This window comes from Eucyclogobius newberryi, unplaced genomic scaffold (assembly GCF_026437365.1).
Source record: "Eucyclogobius newberryi isolate DKJ021-1_F unplaced genomic scaffold, fEucNew1.0.hap1 SCAF_7, whole genome shotgun sequence".
NCBI lineage: Eukaryota > Metazoa > Chordata > Actinopteri > Gobiiformes > Gobiidae > Eucyclogobius > Eucyclogobius newberryi.
In genome coordinates this window covers 14,872,869-14,895,115 of record NW_027316389.1, presented here as the reverse complement: position 1 = coordinate 14,895,115, position 22,247 = coordinate 14,872,869, and the positions used below count along the sequence as shown (strand labels likewise).

Here is a 22,247-nt window from a genome sequence, read left to right as displayed (position 1 = left end):
AATAATAAAATTACACATTACATTTCATTTCAAGTTGAGTTGAGTTTTTTCTCCATTCTCTCTTGCGTCGCAGTGTGACCATGCAGCGTTTGACCAGAGGGCTCTTGTGTGAAGGTCTGTTGCCGGCGCTCTGCCATATTGATTTTTATTTGGGATGTGCGTTTCTGCAGAGGATGACACTGCCCCTGTCACATCCAATCACTGTTCCTGTTCCTCTTCATCCAAGCCTCTCTTCTGTGAGCATCAGACCTCGACCTTCTCCCTCACAGAAGCCCAGATCCAGACCACTCTGCTTAACTTAAACACCAACTAATGCGTCTTGAAGGGTTCTCTCTCATTAAACAGTGGTTATTGATTAGGCTGACACAAAAGCATTATCAAAAAAGCTTACATTTGACACCCATTCCTACATTGTGCACATATTCAACATAGTCATGATTAAAATAAGATTGTGTCCAAACAGTACTATGTCAGCACACATCAGGTCTAAAGTCGGGTCTCTTGCCATTTCATTAACCCATTTGATTTTGAAACATATGCTATGGTTGTTGACTTTATTCAATTCATATTTAAATTCAAATTCATCCAGTTGCTTCGTAAAAATTCACAATTTAAACGTAAAGCCCCGTTTGAATCACCAAAGTCCAACAGTTGTACACAAAACAGCTATTTTTCTTTGCTTGAACGGAACTTAATCTAATCAGGTCTAAACTGGGACTAAACCAGGTCTTGATCATACAGTCTACTATGGTCTAGACTTGAACCAAACCAGAGCTCGACTGCGCCTGAACTGGGTCTTTGAAGATCCCTTTGTCCCCATAGACGGGGGAAGTAACATGACGTGTTCCTGTCTTGGTCCGAGAGCCATCTGAGAAGAGATCAATACACTGCGTTAATGTCTTCTGCTCTCTAATCACTGTGCCACTAGAGCTTTAGATGAAACAAGAAACAACCATGACCCACTGACTCCTGGCTCTTCCCCTGCGTAATACTGACACCTAGCGGGCGGTAACGCACATAGCAGCCATGCTTTGTGCGACACATGTGTTTGAGCTCACATAAAGTGGTCTTTGATGTGGTGTTCATGTTTCATTTTCATGTTTTCAGTCTCATGTCAAGATGTACCGTCTATGCCGAACTGCTGCTTCTCTTTTCTCTACATTGCACCAACCACATATTTAAATAAATGAATGAATTAGGTATTTTTGCCTTCCTCTGTTGGTACTGACCTTGATAATAGTTCTCAACATAACAGAGTTTTAATTGATTTGGTTTTAAATTCTCAAACAAAGGGGACCAAATTCTAACTAGTCGGGTTCTTTAATGCTTTTTTTTTTTTTTTAGCACAGGACAAATTTAAATTGAGACACATTTAATCATTTTATGAAGTATTCTGAACAAAAGAGTATTTGTGCACTGGTTAGTGAACAATGTATGTATAATGTATATTTGTTATTAAAAAACAAATGTAAATAATAATATGATTTGATATTTAAGCATTTGGGGCTGCTTAGATTTATCATAGTTGCAATTAAAAAAAAAACAAATACAAAAAAATTAAAAATGTCAACACAATTTGAATGGAAAATAGCATATACTGCAGTTAATGCTGTGAATTAGACTTCTCCAAACAGATGAAAACTCAAATGTATGTTATTCTTGCATTAGTGTGGCAGCTATACAATTCTCTGAAATAACAATACTCTGGATATGTTTAAAATGTGCATTCTGACTTTCTGCTCCAATATAAAACCGACTTAAGTGTACACATAATTCCGATTGCAATACTTGCCCACACATTGCTATTTGATGTTTCCAAACTCTTTCAGCGAGCCTACAACAGTATAATTAGAAAAACTCAGAGTGCAGATGCTTGACTTCATGCTTTATAACCCCATAATTGAGAAGGTTAAAGTCAAACTAAAGACCATTTGTGCGTCTTGATTAATGACCTAATCTTCATACGTTATGTGTCAGAATGGAGTAAATGGTTCTTTTCTCCACAGCACTATAGCAGAATTCATAGATACTACATGGTACTATTCAAGTGAAGGTTCCAACAGCCTGAGAAATACTTAATGCATGTGACTGCTGGTGGATTTGTACATGTGCGCCTGCCTTTGGGGACACACTTGTGCCTTATAAAAGCCACTCTGTTCTCTCCTCCATGTTAATGCCCTGACCAAGGCCTCAGGAGCGGGCAGCCAGCCTCAAGACCGGATCAAACGCAGGAGGAGGCGATCTCAGCGATTGGAGTCTCTCGTGTGGGCGCAGACGTGGCAGCTCTAATGCTTTATTTTCCCCGCGCACAGGGAGGCCATCGACACAAAGGCAGCTCTCTGACTCTGTGTGCACCGAGCAGACGTCACATGAATGCACTTTGTATACTGTATACTGTATACTGTATACTGTATACTGTATACTGTATACTGTATACTGTATACTGTATACTGTATACTGTATACTATATACTGTAACGGTACAATAGGCAAATGTGATGTGATTAGGAATAAAGATGTCACAATATCACATTATTGAGAGAGAAAAAACATCACAATGTAACAATTATACACAATTGCTGAGATTAAGTTACATTTTTAATCTTCTTTCATTCCCATGGCCTTTGTGAGCAGCTTTGTGAGCAGCTTTGTGAAGTCGAACTTTCTGAATGACAAAATAGTGTGACAAAAACAGCCGGATAAAAAAGTACTTTACATTTAAATGTATTTTTGGGCTATAGTTATTATTAGCTATAGCTATTTAAAAATACTTGCTTTTGGTTCTAAAACGGTCACAAGTATTATTTTTGGATTTTTATGATGATTATAAAACCTGAATAATCCCATTTATCAATTAACCTAATGATCTTGACATCCCTAATTAGGTCAACAGTGATTGCAAAATAATGCAGGACTGCCAGATGGATTTTTATATCTTAAATTAAAAAGAAATCTAGATTAATGAATTAAATTTTAATCTAAGTTACAAAAGATCTGTGGAATGTACATCAACCTTTGTTATATGTGCATGTAGCATTAAACTAGAATGCTACATGCACATATAGCGTTCTAGAGCAATTCAACAGCCATATTGTAAATAGCTGTTGAATTTACAGATATAGTTTAATAAATCGGCAAAAACAGATTTGCTAAATATACTATATAAAACCATCCATCTTCAAATTGGAACTGGGGTATTTTTAGTTGGATTTGTACTTCACATTTTATTCATGTTTACAACAAAGTCAATATAAATGTGTCTCTGTTTATTCATTAATTTATGTTCTGTCTTTTACTCAACATTAAAATTATAAACATTCGTCAAACATTCTAAATTTTTCAGATTTTTTGTCTGTGTATTAAGAGCTTCCACCTTGAACTGACCATATTAAATAATACACTTATTTTGATGGTAAAAGGTGGGGACATGCATTCAATCAAACAATATTGAATCATTTTTTGAACGTTATCGGTTTTATGCTCGGGTACCAATCATCTACAGTGCGCTGCATTAGCTAATAGACATTGAACAAAAGAGAAAGTGAGTCTGGAACACTTGATCATCCACATCAGGTTCATATTGTGCAGTATGAAAAGCTTGGTTGGATAAAGTCTGTAAACCTACAGCCTATAATTGCATCAATCAGCTTTGCTCCATGTGGGTGCTGGACGGCCTTTATCTAAGCTTTACGTGGGAAAAGAGAGTGGCCCCTTCCCCTGACTCCCAGTGGAGCCGTCACATCACAATCTGTAAGAGGCAATGACACATGCAACGCCCCGGCAGACCAGCCTCATGAAGAACGTGTATTGATTCATGCCTGGCTTAAAGGCACTATCCAATTGTTATTTTTATCTATAGCTTTTGATGTTAATCTCGTTCTCATATTCATATTGTCACGGGGTCCTTGAGACTCTGGACCTCTCTGCTGCCTAAGAAATAATGGATGAAGGTTTGGAGTCTGATAGATTGATCAAACAGATATGTTACTTTTATTTACATAGCAGGGGTTATTTGGCCCACAAATTAGCAGAGCTTTTATGCGAAAATATCAGAAAAAGTTTGGCCACTCCTGACCTACAAGTTTACTTGATACTTGGCTTCTTTCACACACCATGTATATTTGAAATAATTCTAATAGTTTCTATGTCTCATCCCGGCCCTACATAACACTCAACCTTAAGATACAATTCACAGAGAAAAATGCACAATAATATAATTCCAAAGTTTATCATATTCACAAAGAACCAGATTTAAATAAACAACTAAGATTTAAATAAATAACTAATAGGTTGACCTAATTTAATTATCAAAAGAGAGTGCAATAAGCAAATGATAAATATTATAATATAACATTTTTACCTCCCACTTAAAATCACCTCGTGACCCATGGCTGCGCCCTTGTGTATATTGGCCAGACAATACTTGAGTACTTACTTGTGGCGTCAACTCAAGAGGAGAAAAGTGTCTATTATTTCTACATGACATTATTGACCTCTTGTGGTTATTGGGAGAACTACACTACTCCAACTACATTTTGAGAAGGGAGTGTTCTACAGAGCCGCGGCGCGCGGCCGAAACTGCCATGTTATTTTGTGCCGCGGCTCCTGAAACTGCTGCGCTATTTGGCCGCGCCGTTAGGGTTAGGGTTAGGGTTAGGGTTTGGGTTTGGGTTAGGATTAGGGTTAGGGTTAGGGATAGCCATGAGGCTATATGGCAGTGCCGCGGTTCCTGAAACTGCTGGGCCATTTGACCGCGCCGCGGCTCTGCAGCCACGGCTTTTTGAGAAAGTATTTAAATACTTTTTCATTATCCGTACATCAGTAAGGTCAATATAAGAAAAACAAAACAAAACAAAACAAAACAATAGTCTATACAAGATATATAATGAACACAAACTGTGTAATAACTTGGACATTAGTCTATATTATTTTCTATTTGTTTTTTGTTTGTTTCTGTATTTGTTAATGGTTATAGGCCTATTGAAATGATTAATACAATTAATGAAATGTGTTTCTTATGTTCTCATTGTTTACTTATATTTGATTTAGAATTGAAAAAAAAAAGAATGATGAAAACTTTTGCCTTAGCAATTAACAATTTAAATCTATGTATTCTATACAGTATTTTGAATTCGCGGTTTTCAGGTTCTAGAAAGTGATAATGTCACATCCTCCATTTATAGCACTGTACTTTGCCATGAAATATCGTCAAGGTAAGTTCACAAATATTTAAGTTGATGATTAAATCCGTGGGAAAAGTCCTCATGTTATTGTATAACAGGAAGCTGAAAACCATGAACAGCCAATATTTAAAAATGAGCAATTCAAAATACCTGGAAATTACTAAAGGCAAAACCTGAAACATTAACTGAAATATTTAACATTTCAAAATATATGCAGTAGATAAAAGTAACACATGAATTTAACCACTTTTTGACCATAACCTCTCAAACCCAGAGACCGTGTGATGTCACCACCAGAGCAGCAGGGGGCAGTGTGGTTCAGTCGTGCTGAACCGGACAAACAGAAGAACAGCCAGAGCTACAGCTACATCTGAGAGGTGACATAAGGTAAGGGCTTTAAATCTCCTATTTCCATCACATAAAACTCCAAACTCCCTGTTTAAAGTGTCCGTGTTGTAATGTCAATCATTGCCCATTGATTCATCTCCATTTCATCCAAATATTTAGCGTTTTTTAATGCTTTAACTCTTTGTTGTACTTGTATGATCACATGACATGTACTGTTTACATCACTGGCCTTGAGGAGCATTTAAATGTTTCTGGTAAAATGCAAATGTAAACAGGATTTGTGTTTTAAAGCCAGGCAAGACAGGGTCAATGTTTAAAGCTGCTGAATGAATACTTTTAATAAACAGATTTGCTTAAACAGGAAACATTATAAATATTAGTTTCTGGTAGGCCTAATGAGTGTCAAATTAATTAAAATATGTTATAAATAATTATTTTCATAATTTATTTCATTTTTTTAATTGTAAACTGAAATATATAAAACTAACCTAAGAACTGTAAAAGCAAAAGGAATTTTCTGAGCACTCAAGCCTCAAACAGAACAATACAGGATTACTCAAACAGCAACTTTGAGTAAACTAACGATGTAACAAGGTTAAAAGCTGATTTATTAAAGAAGACATACTTGTTGTTTGAGTATAGTATAGTATGTCTTCTTTAATAAATCAATGTCTCTCAATATACTATGTTGTTTACTTTTCATAGATCAACTCTCGCTACATCTTTATTTTATGATTTATTGAACACATTTTTTTTTTTCCTTTTCAAATGAATCTAAGAACACAAGTGGATGAGTATAATTTTAATGTAATTGTTTTATTGCAGGTTAAAGTCATCATGGCTTTCTCGAATGCATCATATATGGAAATCAGTGGGTGGCCGGTAACATTTAGCCTGTTTTTACTTTTTCTCAGTCTTCTCTATTGGTATGTAAATGAAACAACGGAACCGTCATCAATAAATAAATAAATATATTCTCTGCATGTCAACTAATTATGTGTGACATTTGTAGGTATTCCATATACCCATTTTCTGTGCTCTCAGAATGCGGCATCAAACACCCCAAACCGCTGCCCTTTTTAGGGAACATTTTTCTGTTTCGTGAGGTAAGTCAGTTTAATAGATGAGGGTTTGTTGGTTTGTATTACTGTTCGTTTTTCAATGCTCATTAAGTAATTTTTCATTTTGATATTTAATGGATGTTCAATTCTGCAGGGCTTCTTTAAACCAATGTCGGATCTCATAAAAACACATGGCCGAGTTTGTGGGTAAGTATAATAAACATTTTTCATTATATATATATATATATATATTAGCTGTAGCTCACTACTTTCCTTGTTCAGATATTACTTGGGCCGCAGAGCGGTGGTGGTGATTGCCGACCCTGACATGCTTAAAGAGGTGTTGGTCCGTGATTTCAGCAACTTTCCCAATCGAAATGTAAGACGTTTAAGTGCTGTTAAGACCTGTCTTAGGAATTTATTTATATATTATTTTAAACTGGAATTCTTCTGTTTTCTGACTGAACAAATCATGTTTGCTTTGCAGTCTTTTCGATTTGCCACCAAGCCCATGAGCGATTGCCTGCTGTTGTTAAAGAGCGACGAGTGGAAAAGAGTGCGGAGCATTCTTACACCATCCTTCAGTGCTGCTAAAATGAAAGAGGTGAAAATGAAAATTAGATTAGAAATGGCTTTTTTCTGCCACTGACGGGATGTTTGTTTCAGATGGTTCCGCTCATCAACACAGCGACTAATGCACTGATGGACAATCTGAATGTGTTTGCCGAGTCAAATGAGGCCTTTGACATCCACAAGTAATGTCATTTATGTCTTTTATAATTACTTATGTATACTTAACTTACGCTTTTGCTCCCAGATGTTTTGGCTGCTTTACCATGGATGTCATTGCCAGTGTGGCCTTTGGGACTCAGGTGGACTCACAGAACAACCCTGATGATCCGTTTGTTCGACACGCACAGATGTTTTTCTCATTCTCTTTCTTCAGGCCCATCATGCTCTTTTTCAGTGAGTATTTTTACATTTTTTCTTATGCTATTATGGAATGCTTTTGTTCACTTGAGCCTTTCTGTGTTCAGTTGCCTTTCCTGTTATCTTGGGCCCTTTCGCAAAGCTCATTCCTAACAAAAGGCGTGACCAGATGAACCAGTTCTTCATCAGCATTATTCAAAAGATCGTTATGCAAAGAGAGGAGCAGCCTCCAGAGCAGGTGCACGTCAACCCACACCTCATGCTCACTCTTGGAATGGACCTCACTTGTAAATAAGCACGTCTCCATCATAATTTATTCTATTTTCTAGAGACGTCGGGATTTCCTGCAGCTGATGTTGGATGCACGCAGCAGGGGTGATGAGAGCGTGCCTTTTGAGCACTTTGACACTGAGCTTCATGGTGATGACAGCTCTCAAACCTCAGCTTCAGTAAATAAGTCGCCCCAGGAGACCTCCTCCAGGCGCTCTCACAGAAAGACCATGTCAGAGGATGAGGTCATTGGTCAGGCCTTTGTCTTCCTGTTGGCTGGTTATGAAACCAGCAGCAACACACTGGCCTTCACCTGTTACCTGCTGGCTCTGCACCCCGAGTGTCAGGGCAAGGTCCAGGACGAGGTCGATGACTTCTACACTCGACATGTGGGTGCACAGCTCACGGCAAAGACAAGTTTAACTTAAACTTGTCCAAACTGTTTAACACATGGGCTTAACAAATACTAATAACTCTGTGTATATTAGGTGTAGTACAACAATGTTTACCTTCTGTTTACAGGAGTCCCCGGATTACACAAATGTACAAGAGCTGAAATATTTAGACATGGTTATAAGTGAAGCTCTGCGCATGTACCCGCCTGGATTTAGGTACGCAGAGAAAATTGTGCAGAAGTTAAGTAATTGTATTCTGTATAGTGCAAGTAAATGACTTGATGATATTGAAGGTTTGCTCGGGACATTGAACATGATTCTGTGGTGAATGGACAGCGACTGCCAAAAGGAGCCTGGTTAGAGATTCCAGCAGGTTTTCTGCACCACGATCCAGAGCACTGGCCAGAGCCTGACAAGTTTATCCCAGAGAGGTTTGAGATCACATTTATTTATCAATATATTATTGGATATTTTTTGTGTTCTTGGTTCTTAGGTTCACTCCAGAAGCAAAGGCCACTCGGCATCCGTTTGTGTACCTTCCATTTGGGGCTGGTCCTCGGAACTGTGTGGGCATGAGGCTGGCACAGCTAGAGATCAAAATGGCTTTGGTAAATCTGTTTCACAGCTTCACCATTGTGACCTGTGATGAAACAAAGGTGATCAAAAATACATTTCTCACTAGATTTTAGAATCCAATATATATATAAATAATATATATAAACACCTATGTCATACTGTCTCTGCACAGGATCCACTTGAGCTGAAGTCTTCGAGCACTCTGGGTCCCAAAAATGGCATATTTGTGAAAATAATTAAAAGGGAGATGGATTTATCCCAACAGATCGACACATGAAGCACCAGATCTTAATTCTTTTACATCTCAGTTAGATCATGGCTCATGTTACAATTTGAAAAGTTGCTTTTATATTATTGTCATATGTGCAGGCAGGCACTGTATTGTGACAGATGGAACTCCTTCCCACAGGAAGCTGGAATTATGTGTGTTGAGAGCTACAAGATACAGTTGATTTACAATAGTAATAAACATAAAATTGCACCAGTGTTAACATTTGATCATGTGGCTTTGTATTTATAAAAAAAAGCAATACATGAGTTAAACGTTTATTGTGTGTTTAACAGAGAATTAACATATCTAAAAATATTAAATTGTATTCATTACTCTTTGTTACATCAAGCATGCAGTAGTAGTTTACCACCACCAAGTAAGAAGTGAATAAATGACCACTGTAAAGTAGCACTCTGAGCTTTGACTTTAGATCAAGTCATTACTGTCATAAACTTTCCCCTCTGCTTACAGCTACCAGAACTTTCAAATGACATTATTTTAGATGCTTAAAAATACAAATTAAAAAGACTACTGGTATATGCATTTGTAAATCTACCGGGTAATATACTTTTCCATTTCATTAATATTACTGTGATGTGGAAAGTGTCTGAGGCTTTCCCTCTGCTTACAGAGGCGTACTTAAATATACTCAATTAGATACTCTGGATAAACCTGCTGCTTCTCAAAAATGACAAAAATCTTTGGGTTGGTCACATTATCGACACAGCTGTCGTACAAGGTGGTGCCGGGTTTTTTTGGAGGAGGTCGGACATACTGGCCCTGTCCTTTAGTGTAGTCTCCCACCAGCACCAGGGCAACAAACATGACCTTCCCTCGATGACCAGTGGCGTATTTGTTTGAGTATGAAGCATCTTGGGCGAAGTAGCTCCCTGCAAGACACATTACAAGAGATGGAACACTTACTCCAAGCAGTGCACTACTTTACATTTTATAACTATTATGGACAATAAAGGGATGTGCTGTGGGAAGTGGCAACAGGCGTAACTTAACCTCCTTAAACGCTCCACGTTTGTTTGTATTTAGTGATGAGTCAGTTCAGGTGAACAGAGAACTACAGAGAACTACAGAGAACTACAGAGAACTACACAGGCGTGGAAATGTTACTTAGTACATTTAAAAGGTTTTTTAGATCTTTAGAAGTTTATTTTGTTATACAGTCAATACAATATTTTTCAGTTCCAAATACCTCTGACTAAATGTTTATCTCTGTAGATTAACTCTGAAGTTGTAATGAACATAAACTGAAGCACAGTGTTGGTGAAATTACACTTGTTTTTCTTAATACATTTTATGTTTATTCAGTTTATGAGAACAAACGTGTTTGTCATTTCTTTTAATCGATCCAGTAATTGCTTCAAAAACAGCGTAGGCTTTATAAAGATCTTTATTTCTTATTTTTTATTATCGGCCCGCGACCCAGCCTGAGCGTCAAAATTCGGCCCGCGGCCCAAAATGAGTTTGACACCCCTGCTTTAGGGTTACAAATCCTACATTCACTTTTAGAGTAGATCACTATTCTTTGTGACTATATAAATTAACATAGAAGTAAAAGTAATGGGATTCTTTTTTTTTTTTTTTTTAATATATAAAAATTGCCAAACCAATAATAAATCTTAACATCCATAATATCAGACAGGAAGTGAATCATTATATCTAATGTTAATAATTATGTAAATATTACACGTGGGCAACATTTAGATCAGAGTTTCTCAAACTGTGGGACGCAAGGTCGTTTAGGTGGTACGTGGACACCTCTTAATTTATTTTTCACCACGATGTTCTGAAGATATGCAAAATTTAAATATTGAGCATAAAAAATATATATTTATCGACTACTATCGACCACTTTTGTGATTAATTCAACCGATATTTCGCATTTGTCTTATAAATAAACATGACACGTTTTACTTTTCTGTTGGACTGATATAATATCACCTGACTCTTGTTACCGGGACGTGGGGCTCTGTACCTTTGCCATAAGCTGTACCGTGGACACCGCACATCCTCCAGTCAAAGTTCTGGTCACATATTGCTTCGACGATTGACTTGTCTGTCCCATGGAAAAGATGTTTCTCATTCACAGGATTATCATCGTTCCTCTTGTGCATCTGCTCCCTTTGCCTGAAACGTTTGTCAAAATAAAATGTTTATCGAGAACCATAATGCTTTATCATTGCTGTATAAAATAGACCCTTTACCACTGAAACACCCTCCACAGAGACGGGTTTTGGATCCTCTGAATTCTGGTGATTCTACTCTGGGGCATCGTCGCCATAAACAGCATCTCAATCATGTGATATTCCTTTGCCGAGGTAGAAAGAGGTACAAGCTGAAATGAAATGTTGTCTCAGTGCACTCTCATAAATCAAAACCTTCAGACCAGTTTAAGAGTATTACAAATGAGTTGATGAGTAAAAAAATGTGCATGCCTTGTATCCGATCTCGGGCAGGGCATTCTTGTCCCAGTTGGAAGGCACTGCGGCGGCGGATGAGCTGCTGCTCTGGGATGAACTACTGCCACTAAAACAGAAGATGAAGAAGTGTTAGACAAGTAACAGAACAAAAGACAAAGCTCACGGGAAAACGAACTTCTAACCTCTTCAGCTTTGCTTCGACTTCATGAGCAGACACAAAGTGAGGCCGTCTTCTCACTTCTCTTATGGTGTTAAATCTCATGTTTTTCTGACACATCTGCAGTCCATTTGCACCCGCAAAATGAATCTTATATTTATGTTTCCCTGCGGTAAATTCAATTTCTGCATTTTTGTCTGTGAGATAGACATTCTCCAAAGTTTGAGAGGTGAGCGATGCCAATGCCATTCCAGTACCATCCTGCAAGAAAGAATATATCTATATTGTCTACTTTTATACTCTACATAGGTACTACATACTCTACATCTACGACAGACCTGTCCATACTCCAGCCATGCTCCAGTTTCATCCTTCCAGTACCAGAGCCACTGCGTAGTTAGGATGTAGTTTGGGGGGTGGGACACAGAGGAGGAGGTGGTCAGGCGACGCACTGGAGAGGTCCCATAAATCATTTTAATGAAGTCAACAGACGGTGCGGCTGAAGAACTGAAAACAACAAACACAATTTAAAGCATTATTTAGATTTAGAACAGATTATAAAGCCAAGGAAGACTATGTGGCCATTGTAAATTTTATACTGAGTAAATACATATATAGACATACGTGTGCTTCATGTTGGATGCAAATAATGCATACACTAACTATACATCAATATTATGGAAATACATTTTGCTTGATTGATTGATTGATGCTTGTTTCACAAATCCTGTGGCGTCTAAAGACTTGAGTGCTCCACAAATGTCTGTTTACACCTACCCCCTATCTACACCCGCTGCCCTGCTGCAATTATTCAAAAAATTCTAAAAAAAAAATCATTTTTCAACAACAAAAAACATGAAGAGTGTTCCGATTGGTTAAACCCCAAATACGTGTGTGACATTTTGCACACCTTGCAAAACTAAGAAATCTCATCAGTCCTGAAGGTGAAGTCAGGTCATCGGTGCAGCTTGTGTCATTTGCTGGATCACAAAAGGCCTTTTCAATTTCCTCCATGTTATCCATGCTTTTCCACTTCATGCTTTCACCCTCCCGCATCTCCCATTTGTACGGCAAGTGCCAATGAACACGTGCACATCGCTCTGCAAAAAACACACAAAGATACTGTCTTTTACGAGGTATTTGATATGTCATCACGCAAATGTTATGTAAAATGTCTACCATTAAATTTGCAGTCTCTGCGGAGGAAAAACTGGCAGATTTCACTTCGGTCCGAGTCGCTCAAACCTTTCAAAGACGCAGGACCGGTTGGTTTGCTGGTTTGTTTGGAAGGAGAAGGAAGTGCTTGGGCAAGAGGCCGTGGAGTAGGGCAGGACCCTTCCGGCAACGCTGAAACAAGTCATATATCCATGTCATACATTAAGGACAAGATGCAAAAAAGGTTTTATTTACCAGCTGGTCGTGCCTTTTGTCCCTGAATGATGAGTCTGTTTCTGTAGATCTTGTAGAGGCCAGTGATGTTCTCCTTACTGTACAGTTTGAACAGCTTCATCCCCTGAGCATCGATGGCGTGAGCTCTTTTACACGACGAGCCAAAGGTGCAATCGCCTCTTAAGAAGTGTTGACACATGTGGAGCTTGGTGCAAGTTGTAGTGAATTTGCAGGAGCCACTCTCACCCTCCCCTTTGTTGTAGTGGGAACAGATCTGAGGGATGGACATAGGAACACATGTATTATTACACTTGAGTTAGTTTTGTTTATTTGCCATTTGCGGTTAAGACATGTGCAACGAAACATCAAAAACTACCACAAAAACAAAGGACATGACACAAAAAGTACCATGACATATTTGATTTCGGGTTAGTTAAATTGCTAGAATAGATAGTTGTGAAAATGTACCACAAAGTTTGATTCCTTTTTGATGCTCGTTCTGCACATAATTATTAATAAGATAAGTTGAGGTTGATTTGCTCAAGATATTGCACTATAATAAAAGGCTGAGAATAGCCCAGCAGTTTCAGGAGCCGCAAACCCTAACCTTAACCTTAACCCTAACCCCAACCCTGACCCGGCGCGGTCAAACCCGGCTCGGTCAAATAGCCCAGCAGTTTCAGGAGCCGCGGCTCTGTAGACACTCCCATAATAAAAGTATTTGACGTTTCTTTCAAAGGATCTGTTCTTGCAAATGAACTCTTCGAACGACGTCTTCATGTAAGCCAGTAAACAAACAAACAAACAAAAAAACAAACAAACAAACAAACAAACAAACACACCTCTGGGAGCAGATAGGGGTCATTCTGCAGTAAAAGTTGGAACAGCTGCTTCTCAGTGAGACCTTGGACATCACACTCCTCCAAAATCTTGGCGTTCTCTGGTGAAGTCAGACTATGGGGATTTTTACATTTCTCTCTGAAAACGAAACAGTGCATTTTAACCATGACAACAGGTCACAACAGATAAAGCCCAGCACAACAGAAAATAGTGGTAGTTTTTGACAGCTGACTTACTTAAAAGTGCATTCTCCGCAGACATAGTATCTGCACAGGTGTAACTTGTCGCATCCTTGGCACGATTTGGCCTGACACAAACGCAGGCTCGTTTTTGCCACAACAACACAGTCGGGACTGATGACTCCTCCGCCGCTGGCCTTCTCTTTGCCCTCTTGAATCGCTATTTTCCCGTCGTCAAACAGAATCGCCTGCAGCAACTCTTCCTCGACCGTGTAATGCTGCGATATCTGCTCGTTTAGGCTCCGGAAGTCCAAACTACCCTGGTTATTGCACAAGGCCTGAAGTATGAACTTATAAACCACCTTAGCCATTTCGGTTATAAAAAAGTTCCGTGGTTCCTTGATAGAAAACGACTCGCTTTTCCTGTTTCCTTTGCGCAGAAACGAAAGTGAAACTTGAGCTTCGAGGGGCGGGGCTGGTACACGTCACGCGCGGAACAAGGAAGTGCAAAATCTAAACAAACGTTGAGAAACATAGAGGACTGAATGGTGCCAAAATAAATAGTTAGAAGGGAGTTTAGGCTGCCATGTTTTAGGGTGCACATTTTAATATGAGGGAAGCTCTGGAAATACGACACAAGCTATGTAATTAATCGTGAATTTGCACCGCTGGCTTTGACCGGAAGGCGGCGCTACTTTCACTAGCAACGGTTGGACGCAAGCTTCAGTTTACCATAGCAACCAACATGGAGGACGACCTTTACGTGAAAAGAACTGGAGCAAAAGAGACCGAAGATAAAGATGTTACAGAAGAAGCAAAAGAATCACTGCGCAGACAAGTCGAAGAGCTAAAGTACAATTATTTTATTGTAGCATTTTATTCATTTTTTACAACAAATTGATAAAGTTAGCATAGGTTCCTGGCTCCAGCTAACTTTATCTGGCTAACGTTACTTCATTGTATTGTAGACTATATGCATTTATTCACTTTTATAGGCTATGTCAAACGTTAATTTGCAAAAACTGATAAGGGGTCAAAAGAATGTATTGCAATAATTTAAAACAAATTATATCCCTTCTTCAGCTATCCCCTCAACTCTTAATTTGTGTAGAAGATGGTATAAAAAAGAAGACAGCAGTAGATATTGGCTCTTGTAAAATAACTTTTCATGTGTCAGTGCTTTGTCTCAACACTAATAATTAATTAATACTAATTCAGTTTTAGTTCACCTTTTAATTTGTTTCTTTTCCCAGGAGACTGAATGCAGCCCTGTTGGCAGAAAATGACATGTATGAGCACTTCATCAGCCGTTTAGATCCTCATGAATTGCTATCAGTGGAGGACCAGAAAACAAAGGGTGGAGTAAGTCATAAAATTAAAAAAAGTTTGTCGGTAATCACTTTAATTTACATGTATTTGTTTTCCTACTTCAGGGGCGCAGGTTGAGGCAGAAATCCCAACCTGAGCAACAACTAACTTTACAACAAAAATGTTACGTGGCCCAAAGTGAAATTATGGAAATGCAAAAAGAGCAGGAGAAGTTTAGACACAGATATGAGAAAAAACAGGAGGACTTCAGGGTGAGATTATGGCAACAAATCTATGGCCTACACATTTTGGGAAACAGCTCTTGTGTTATTGCATTTGTGTTATTTCTTAGGATTCAATGAAAGAGGCTGAAATACGTTTAGAGGACATAAGGAGAGCCAAGGCTGATTTTGAACGCCGGCTTCTCAAACCTCTGAGGGAAAAAAGATTAGATATTCACAAGCCTGAGAAGGTGCTGCAGTTCATCCAAGACAAGTCCAAGGTAAAACTACTCACAACTGTTCATGTATCTTTGTTTTCTTTTCCAATTATTACTTTGTTTGGTGGGATAGTCCCGGTGGTAGATGTTAATCATTGTTTAACACCAGTCAAGTGTCAGTTTGTGAGGAAAAGTTGAAAAAAACAAAAAAGAATTGAAGATAAAAATGACTGCTGAGTTCTAAAACGTAAATACCTCGAACTATGTCAAGGCCGTCCAAACTATGACCTGGGGGCCAAATGTGGCGCATAGTTTTCTTGACTTTCTGGTGAATTGGTCCACATTATCCTGAGAAGAACGTGTTATTCCTCTACCATTATAACCTAAACGAATAACATTTTGAGGCAGATCGGATATTATGGTTCCGAGAGTGAAAGACTCAAGGTGAGGTGGAACAAAAAGATAAAAGCTACATTTTTGTACGTAAATGACTGTCCTCCTCCTCTTGTGCATGTTTCAATATGTGTCCCTCAAAACAAAACACTTCTCTGTCATAAATACACATTATTCTATACAAAATGCAGTGGTTGCCAGGTAACAGTTATCAGTTATAGTCACATCTGTTGGGAAAACTAGGAAATAGCTTTAGCAAAATTGTAAATATAATTATGTTGACAGTATTTAGCTGAAATAATTAGTGTTACTAGTCATAATATGCACTTGAAGTTAAAGCTCACTTCATAGACTGTGCTGGTGTTGACTGGTTGCTAACGTGTTGCTGGTGTTGATCGACTGCTTTACTGTTTTCATACAAATAGCTCAACCAGATGGAGAAGTGTAGTCTGAAGACCCAGTCCATGCAAGCCTTTGAGAAGAGGCTCCAGCAGCAGCTTCAACAGAGGAAAGACCTGGGGAAAGCAGACTATGAGGTATTCAACAACTAGAATGATCATTATTTGTGCATTGGTATTCTGTATTTATTCAGATTTAAGTGGTAGAATATGATTATACTTGCAAGTGGTTTAGTCAGTTCAATGTGTTTGATTTTAGGATTTTTTTCAAGACGTCAACGAGCAGCACCATGACATTGATTTGGATGAAGTTCGTGTCAACAATATCAAAACACAGCATGTGCTAAGTTCTTACAAGGTCAGACTTTATTCCATTTATTTTTTTGCAAGTGGAAAAAACTCAATATATTATTTACATGCAACTATTTCTAAACAGGAAAAACTGCAAAGGGCCAAAAGTGAATTATCAAATCTACACAAAGTGATCAAGGCGAAGGAGCACAAACTGGCGAGATTGGAGGAGACTATACAGAGCGTCGAAGAGGAACGTTTAAAAGCGCAGATTCTTAATGATGACCTGCAGTGCCAGGTTGCCGGCTTCAAGGCCCCTGACACCACCGAGTACATGCTGATGAAGGAGAAACACCGGAAACTACAGCAAAGCATTCTCATGTGGGAGCGGAAAGCTGGTGTGGCTGAGGTGGTCTTATCTAATCCGCTCCCTCACCGTTTTTCCACATTGTTATTGTATGAAATTAAATCTTCCGTTTGTGTGTTTCAGATGGCCTTGAAAAGCTCCAGCAAGACATGGGCCAAACAAAGAGCCACTATCACTCCTGTGAACAGTGCAGCAACAAGGGCAAGGAGCGGAGGGCAGCAGTTCTCATTGAAGCTTCCAGACATAGCAGAACATAAGGAAATCTCACTAAGTCAATATATAAATGTTTAGTACAATAGTAGATGCTTTAGTGGGCAATGTGTACGTATTACAAAACAGTGTGAAACAAAGTAATGGAACACGGTTGAAGTATTTACTGTGCATTTCAGCGCAGGAACTTGCAATTTTTGACAATAAAATATAAAAAAAAAATTGTTGTGATTCGGTCTTAAAAAACAAAGCAAGAAATAAAACTCCAATAAACATTTCAACAAACTATTTTCTTTATTAGAAAGACATATTTTGAGCTACAGGTCCCCCAAAGGTCTCTACATGATGTTACATGCCCTATGTACAGATATTTACAGAAAAGTGCAATGTCACAATGAGTCAGCTGTGAAATTGCATTATTACTTTTCTTTATATTTTCTCTATAGACACAGCATTTGACAGTACAGAGTTCCTCTAACGTTTTAAAAAGGCACTTTCACAAGTACAGAACACAACAGTGTAGCTTATTGCCTACCGGCGCCAAGAGTCCAACGTTTGGTGATGTTCTATGGTGACAAGAGCACACTATTTACAACTGTTAGGTAATATTTCTACATCTTTCCACACTGAAAAAAAAACACTTAGCGCTATAAAAATAATACAAGTTAGCAATCTGTAATATTTTATTCACACATTGTCAAGTCAGTGATGGTGTAAACTTATGATGCCAGCTGTGAAATCTTACTATTTGTACAGAGATTACAAGGATCACAGTCATACATTTGAAATTGTGGCACATATTGTTTGATGAGGCTCTTGCGATTGCATTAGAAAACTAAGACAGATTTGAATAGAAGACAGAGCAATGCTAAGAGGCAGAGAGAACGTATGTTATTAGCAGGCATTTACAGTAACAGTCATTAGGTCCATGGCTACGGGCACTCCCACACGAGAACGCCATGAGTCTATACACATAACGCTTGGACAGTTTACTCTTTGGGTAGGTAAAGCCAAGCAAGGCAGAAACGTAGATATTGTTTCTACAGAATATAATACTTTATACCATATTACAAGAGATGATTCATCATATTTGCTTTTACATTGATGCACATTATACAGCTTTAATATTGCATTATTTGTAACTATACGACAGAACCAAAAATAAGTTCTTGGAGTGGTTTTACCCAATAGTTATATTCTATTCCAGGCAATAATAGTTTAAATGTTATTAATTATACAGTATGTTATTTCTATACAGTTATTTCATTAAGGAAAGATGTGATGTTTACAAGTGAATAAAAACAGTTTACTTTCTATTTTATCCGTACCACAAATGTATTAACAAAGTACCTTAAATTACGAGTCCAACTTTGTAAGTCCATTGTGTGGCAGCACCTCTCTAATAGTGACATTTTAAATATTCAGTCTCCCATGGCTTGTGTTAAACTACTGTGTGTGATTGTTCTATCTTAATAGGTAAACAATCAATGTAAAGCTCGGAGGAAGCCTTAGTGATTTGTTGTTTCGAGAAAAAATTGCCGACACAGACATACTGTACACTTAACTATGTGTGCACATTTTCTAGGGAGGAATTGTCGACTTACAGGTCTTTTCTACAAGGTATGCTCTTGAAAGTCTCTCAAACCCTGCACTTTACTGGGGCTCAGTACTCTAAATCTTCCTAAAGTACTTTTCCTAAATAACTCTAGAACATTAGGAGTTTCACTAAAGCACGTTACTACTTTACATGTGGCGTTACTACATGGTGCAGGATTTGTCCAGTGGATCCTGAGTGGGTGTGGCAGGGCCCTGTGGAGGCTGACTGGTTTTGGGTAAGACCAGGGGCTTGGGCCTGAGCGCTGGGGGCTTGAGCTGCACTCCCATGCGTGGGGTCACGGCTGGCTTGAAGGTGCTCATGGTGTCGCTGGAGGAGCTGGTGCTGCGGCGGATGGGGGGCTCAGGGTGGGCGGTGGGGCGCAGCAAGACTCCATGGATGGGGCTCAGAGACTCACTGGAGCTATGGGTGGGACCTCCGCTGCTCTGCCGCTGCTCCAGAGTGTCCAGCACCACATCAGGCGCGTGTTTGGCCGAGCTCTGCCGCTCCAGCTCACGCAGCTCGTTCAGGGCAGTGTTCATGGTTTCCTCTATGTCCTACACAATGCGTGAGAAGAAGGAAGAAAGAGCAATTAATGAAATAAGATTTTTGTGAGAAACAAAGACCATGCAAAAGGCAAAGTATGAAAGGTGCTGAATTAACAGTATTGTAAGACCACTAGAGTTTAATCATGCAACAAAACATCAAAAAGTAAAGAGTAATAGTTAGATTTACAATGATTTAATGATTTCAGAAACAAGTTTGTAGACTTTGAACAAAAAGGTTTTGAAAGATTAAAGAACTTTGCATGCTCCTGATACGCAGGCAGACAGCCCGGCACAGTTTTAAGTGTACTTTTTACTGAAATTAACAATCAATATATTAGGTACTTAATCACTAAACTTTCACAAAAATTATGACCACTCTGTCAGATACACTGAGATGGCCTTCATAAGTCCCAATGTCGTGCCATGCTCCCTGCGGTCTGCCTGTGAAGCTAGTCATTTGCGTGTATTTGCACACTGACACAGATGCAGCCAGAGGAAGCAGAAGACAGGGACTGACTATGTTTTTACAGGGCGGGGCAGGGCTTTGATGATGGAGGGAGCTGCGGTCGGGGCGCCGCTCGTCCCACGCTGACCTGTGCGATGGTCTCCGGGTCCAGGGCTTTGCCCCCATGGTGATGGTGCGTGTCTGAAAAGCCTGTGTACTGGCCAGATGAGGTGGAGCGGCGGATTGGTGGGCTCTCCATCTTCTTTAGAGACTCATGCCGACTGATGTTGGTCAGACTGCCGTGGCCAGTGCGCCGCCTGCGCTCAGGACTGTCCACAGGGAGGTGGTTCCGACTGCGCAGCACGTCACGGGGACTGAAGTGGCCAAGAACTGGCGAGCCCATTTCAGGAGTGCCCCCATGTCCCCCATGTCCCTGCTGAGAGGCATGGACCATACAGAGAACATCTGTGGGGCGCGCAGGGGGCCGCCGGGACGGTGGGTCAGACCTCTTTCTGTGTCTGCTAGAATAAGAAGAATGAAATATTTTATCTAAACTTTCAATGGCCTCTTGAAAGACAGAACAACAGTTCAATATATGTTCAATATATATGCAAAGTGGTAGAGGTCGTCACCAATTACTCAATAATGACCTCATTCAAGTTCAAACCAAATATTTTGACTGAAAACATTCTAAAGTAATACAAGCTCCTTGTCTTGTCCGTGATTTTTTGGGATTGCAATTACTGTTGGGCGAGAACTTGTCAAAACTTTATTATAAAAACCTGCAATAGCAGTAATCCTCCAGCAGAGGGAGCAGTTTACATACATAAAACTATCCTCCACTGGGATGCCCAACAGTCACTTCAGAGTGCAATTAAATCCCATACTTTAATTAAATCCTAATTTTTATTTTAAGTTCAATAATAACAAAACTAATAATAATAGTATACTAATATTTAAAAAAAAAGTATAATCAGTATGACCAAAGCGGTTATGATCAATCCACATTCTCACTGAGTACACTACAACTGAGGTGCAATCACTTTTTGGCTGGTGAACTTTTGAGCTCATCTGGCTTCTGGTGAGTGTGCTGTCCACGGAATGCACTACGAGAAGAGAAATTCCATAAATAGCCCAGGACATGAATGATTCAACAATAATTTGAATGCAGGAGTGAAGGCATAGAGAGCGGACGGAGGAGGAGATGGACTTCACCTGGAAGCAGCTGACAGACAGGTACAACAAACTTCACTGAATATAAGACCTTCATTAAGACACATGGGAGATATTCTGTTTGTGAGAGTTGACATACATATTGCTGAGTCTGACTCATCACAATAAATTGGGTTCACGCTGAATTATAATTTCAGATGAAGGGCAGGGGCCTATGCAATGCACGGGTTTCAGAATTTGTTAGAGATTGACTCCATAAACTAGCCAATTTAATTTTAGTACTTTCAACTAACAACAATTACGTCTTTGGAGTTGAATTATGGCATCACATTCTGAAGCTATTGACATCAGGACACAGTTTTGTGGCAATTACAAAAAAAAGTAGATCACAGATGGTTCCAGATAGGGACGAGACATCTTGTGGCATTTTGAACGCTTAAGATCTTATGGAACGGGATCTTGTTTTATCACCATGTGGAGAATGAATCGTTAAACCGGGCTCAAATCCAGCAGACTGCCAACAAGACGGGGGTGTGACTAGAGCTGTGTGTGTCCTTGCTGCGTGTTCCCATGTGACCTGCTGATGACTAAGCACTGCAACAATGGCTAACACACATGCTTTGCAGAGTCTGGTCTCATACTATGGTATCAGAGGGTTTTAACAGCAAGAATCACAGGGGAAATGACAGACATGTGTTTCAGAGTCTGTATAGTCCATATTATGATAACGATTATCAAAATATAATTACGGGGTGCCTGATGGCCAGACCAGCATCACATGATCGCATGTTCTTCCCATGTTAACGTGGGCTCTGTCCGGGTACTCCAGCTTCCTGCCACTGTGAATATGCAACGGTTGGCAATTCCCCCTAGTGTATGAATGTGCGAGTAAATGGTTATCTGTGTGTTTATGTCTGTTAACCCTGCAACGAGCTGGCCCCTGTACCCCGCCTAAGGCCCAAAGTCACTGGGATAGGCTCCAGTCACAAGCAGTAGAATTATGATTGTTCCAGTTGACTAGTCACAATAAAATCCAATATAAATATAA

General features: G+C 39.3%; 4 protein-coding genes across 9 annotated transcripts in view; 2 read left to right on the top strand and 2 right to left on the bottom strand.

Annotated features, from left to right (window-relative positions):
• Positions 1–5,497: 5,497 nt before the first annotated feature.
• Positions 5,498–9,276, top strand: tbxas1 (thromboxane A synthase 1 (platelet)). The gene is made up of 14 exons (XM_072434733.1): positions 5,498–5,569; positions 6,356–6,456; positions 6,543–6,636; positions 6,746–6,798; positions 6,874–6,970; positions 7,079–7,195; positions 7,258–7,346; positions 7,409–7,557; positions 7,629–7,759; positions 7,851–8,180; positions 8,314–8,402; positions 8,480–8,617; positions 8,680–8,842; positions 8,935–9,276. The coding sequence occupies exons 2-14, from the start codon at positions 6,368–6,370 to the stop codon at positions 9,037–9,039; spliced, it is 1,644 nt and encodes a 547-aa protein (XP_072290834.1). The 5' UTR covers positions 5,498–5,569; positions 6,356–6,367; the 3' UTR covers positions 9,040–9,276.
• Positions 9,277–9,391: 115 nt separating this feature from the next.
• On the bottom strand, positions 9,392–14,423 carry parp12a (poly (ADP-ribose) polymerase family, member 12a). Its single transcript, XM_072434734.1, has 11 exons — positions 14,091–14,423; positions 13,857–13,992; positions 13,036–13,288; positions 12,805–12,972; positions 12,536–12,725; positions 11,964–12,132; positions 11,651–11,886; positions 11,484–11,574; positions 11,253–11,383; positions 11,024–11,175; positions 9,392–9,923 (listed from the first exon to the last, which is right to left on the bottom strand). Exons 1-11 carry the CDS (start codon positions 14,402–14,404, stop codon positions 9,673–9,675), a joined length of 2,091 nt encoding a protein of 696 aa, XP_072290835.1. The 5' UTR covers positions 14,405–14,423; the 3' UTR covers positions 9,392–9,672.
• A 246-nt stretch (positions 14,424–14,669) lies between these two features.
• Positions 14,670–17,564, top strand: LOC140349058 (cilia- and flagella-associated protein 263-like). The gene is made up of 8 exons (XM_072435269.1): positions 14,670–14,885; positions 15,287–15,395; positions 15,467–15,613; positions 15,694–15,843; positions 16,599–16,709; positions 16,831–16,929; positions 17,008–17,271; positions 17,353–17,564. Exons 1-8 carry the CDS (start codon positions 14,779–14,781, stop codon positions 17,518–17,520), a joined length of 1,155 nt encoding a protein of 384 aa, XP_072291370.1. The 5' UTR covers positions 14,670–14,778; the 3' UTR covers positions 17,521–17,564.
• A 144-nt stretch (positions 17,565–17,708) lies between these two features.
• The window catches only part of srgap1a (SLIT-ROBO Rho GTPase activating protein 1a), a 72,818-nt gene continuing 68,279 nt past the window's right edge, over positions 17,709–22,247 (bottom strand). For 2 of the 6 annotated variants that reach the window (XM_072435561.1, XM_072435563.1), the window contains exons 21-22: positions 20,175–20,547; positions 17,709–19,590 (exon numbers count right to left, since the gene is read on the bottom strand). In XM_072435561.1, the coding sequence (XP_072291662.1) occupies positions 19,198–19,590; positions 20,175–20,547 (766 nt within the window). In that variant the 3' untranslated portion in view covers positions 17,709–19,197. Of the gene's footprint in view, positions 19,591–20,098; positions 20,548–22,247 lie in introns of all 6 variants that reach the window. The other 4 variants (XM_072435562.1, XM_072435564.1, XM_072435566.1 and 1 more) reach the window with 3 other exon arrangements.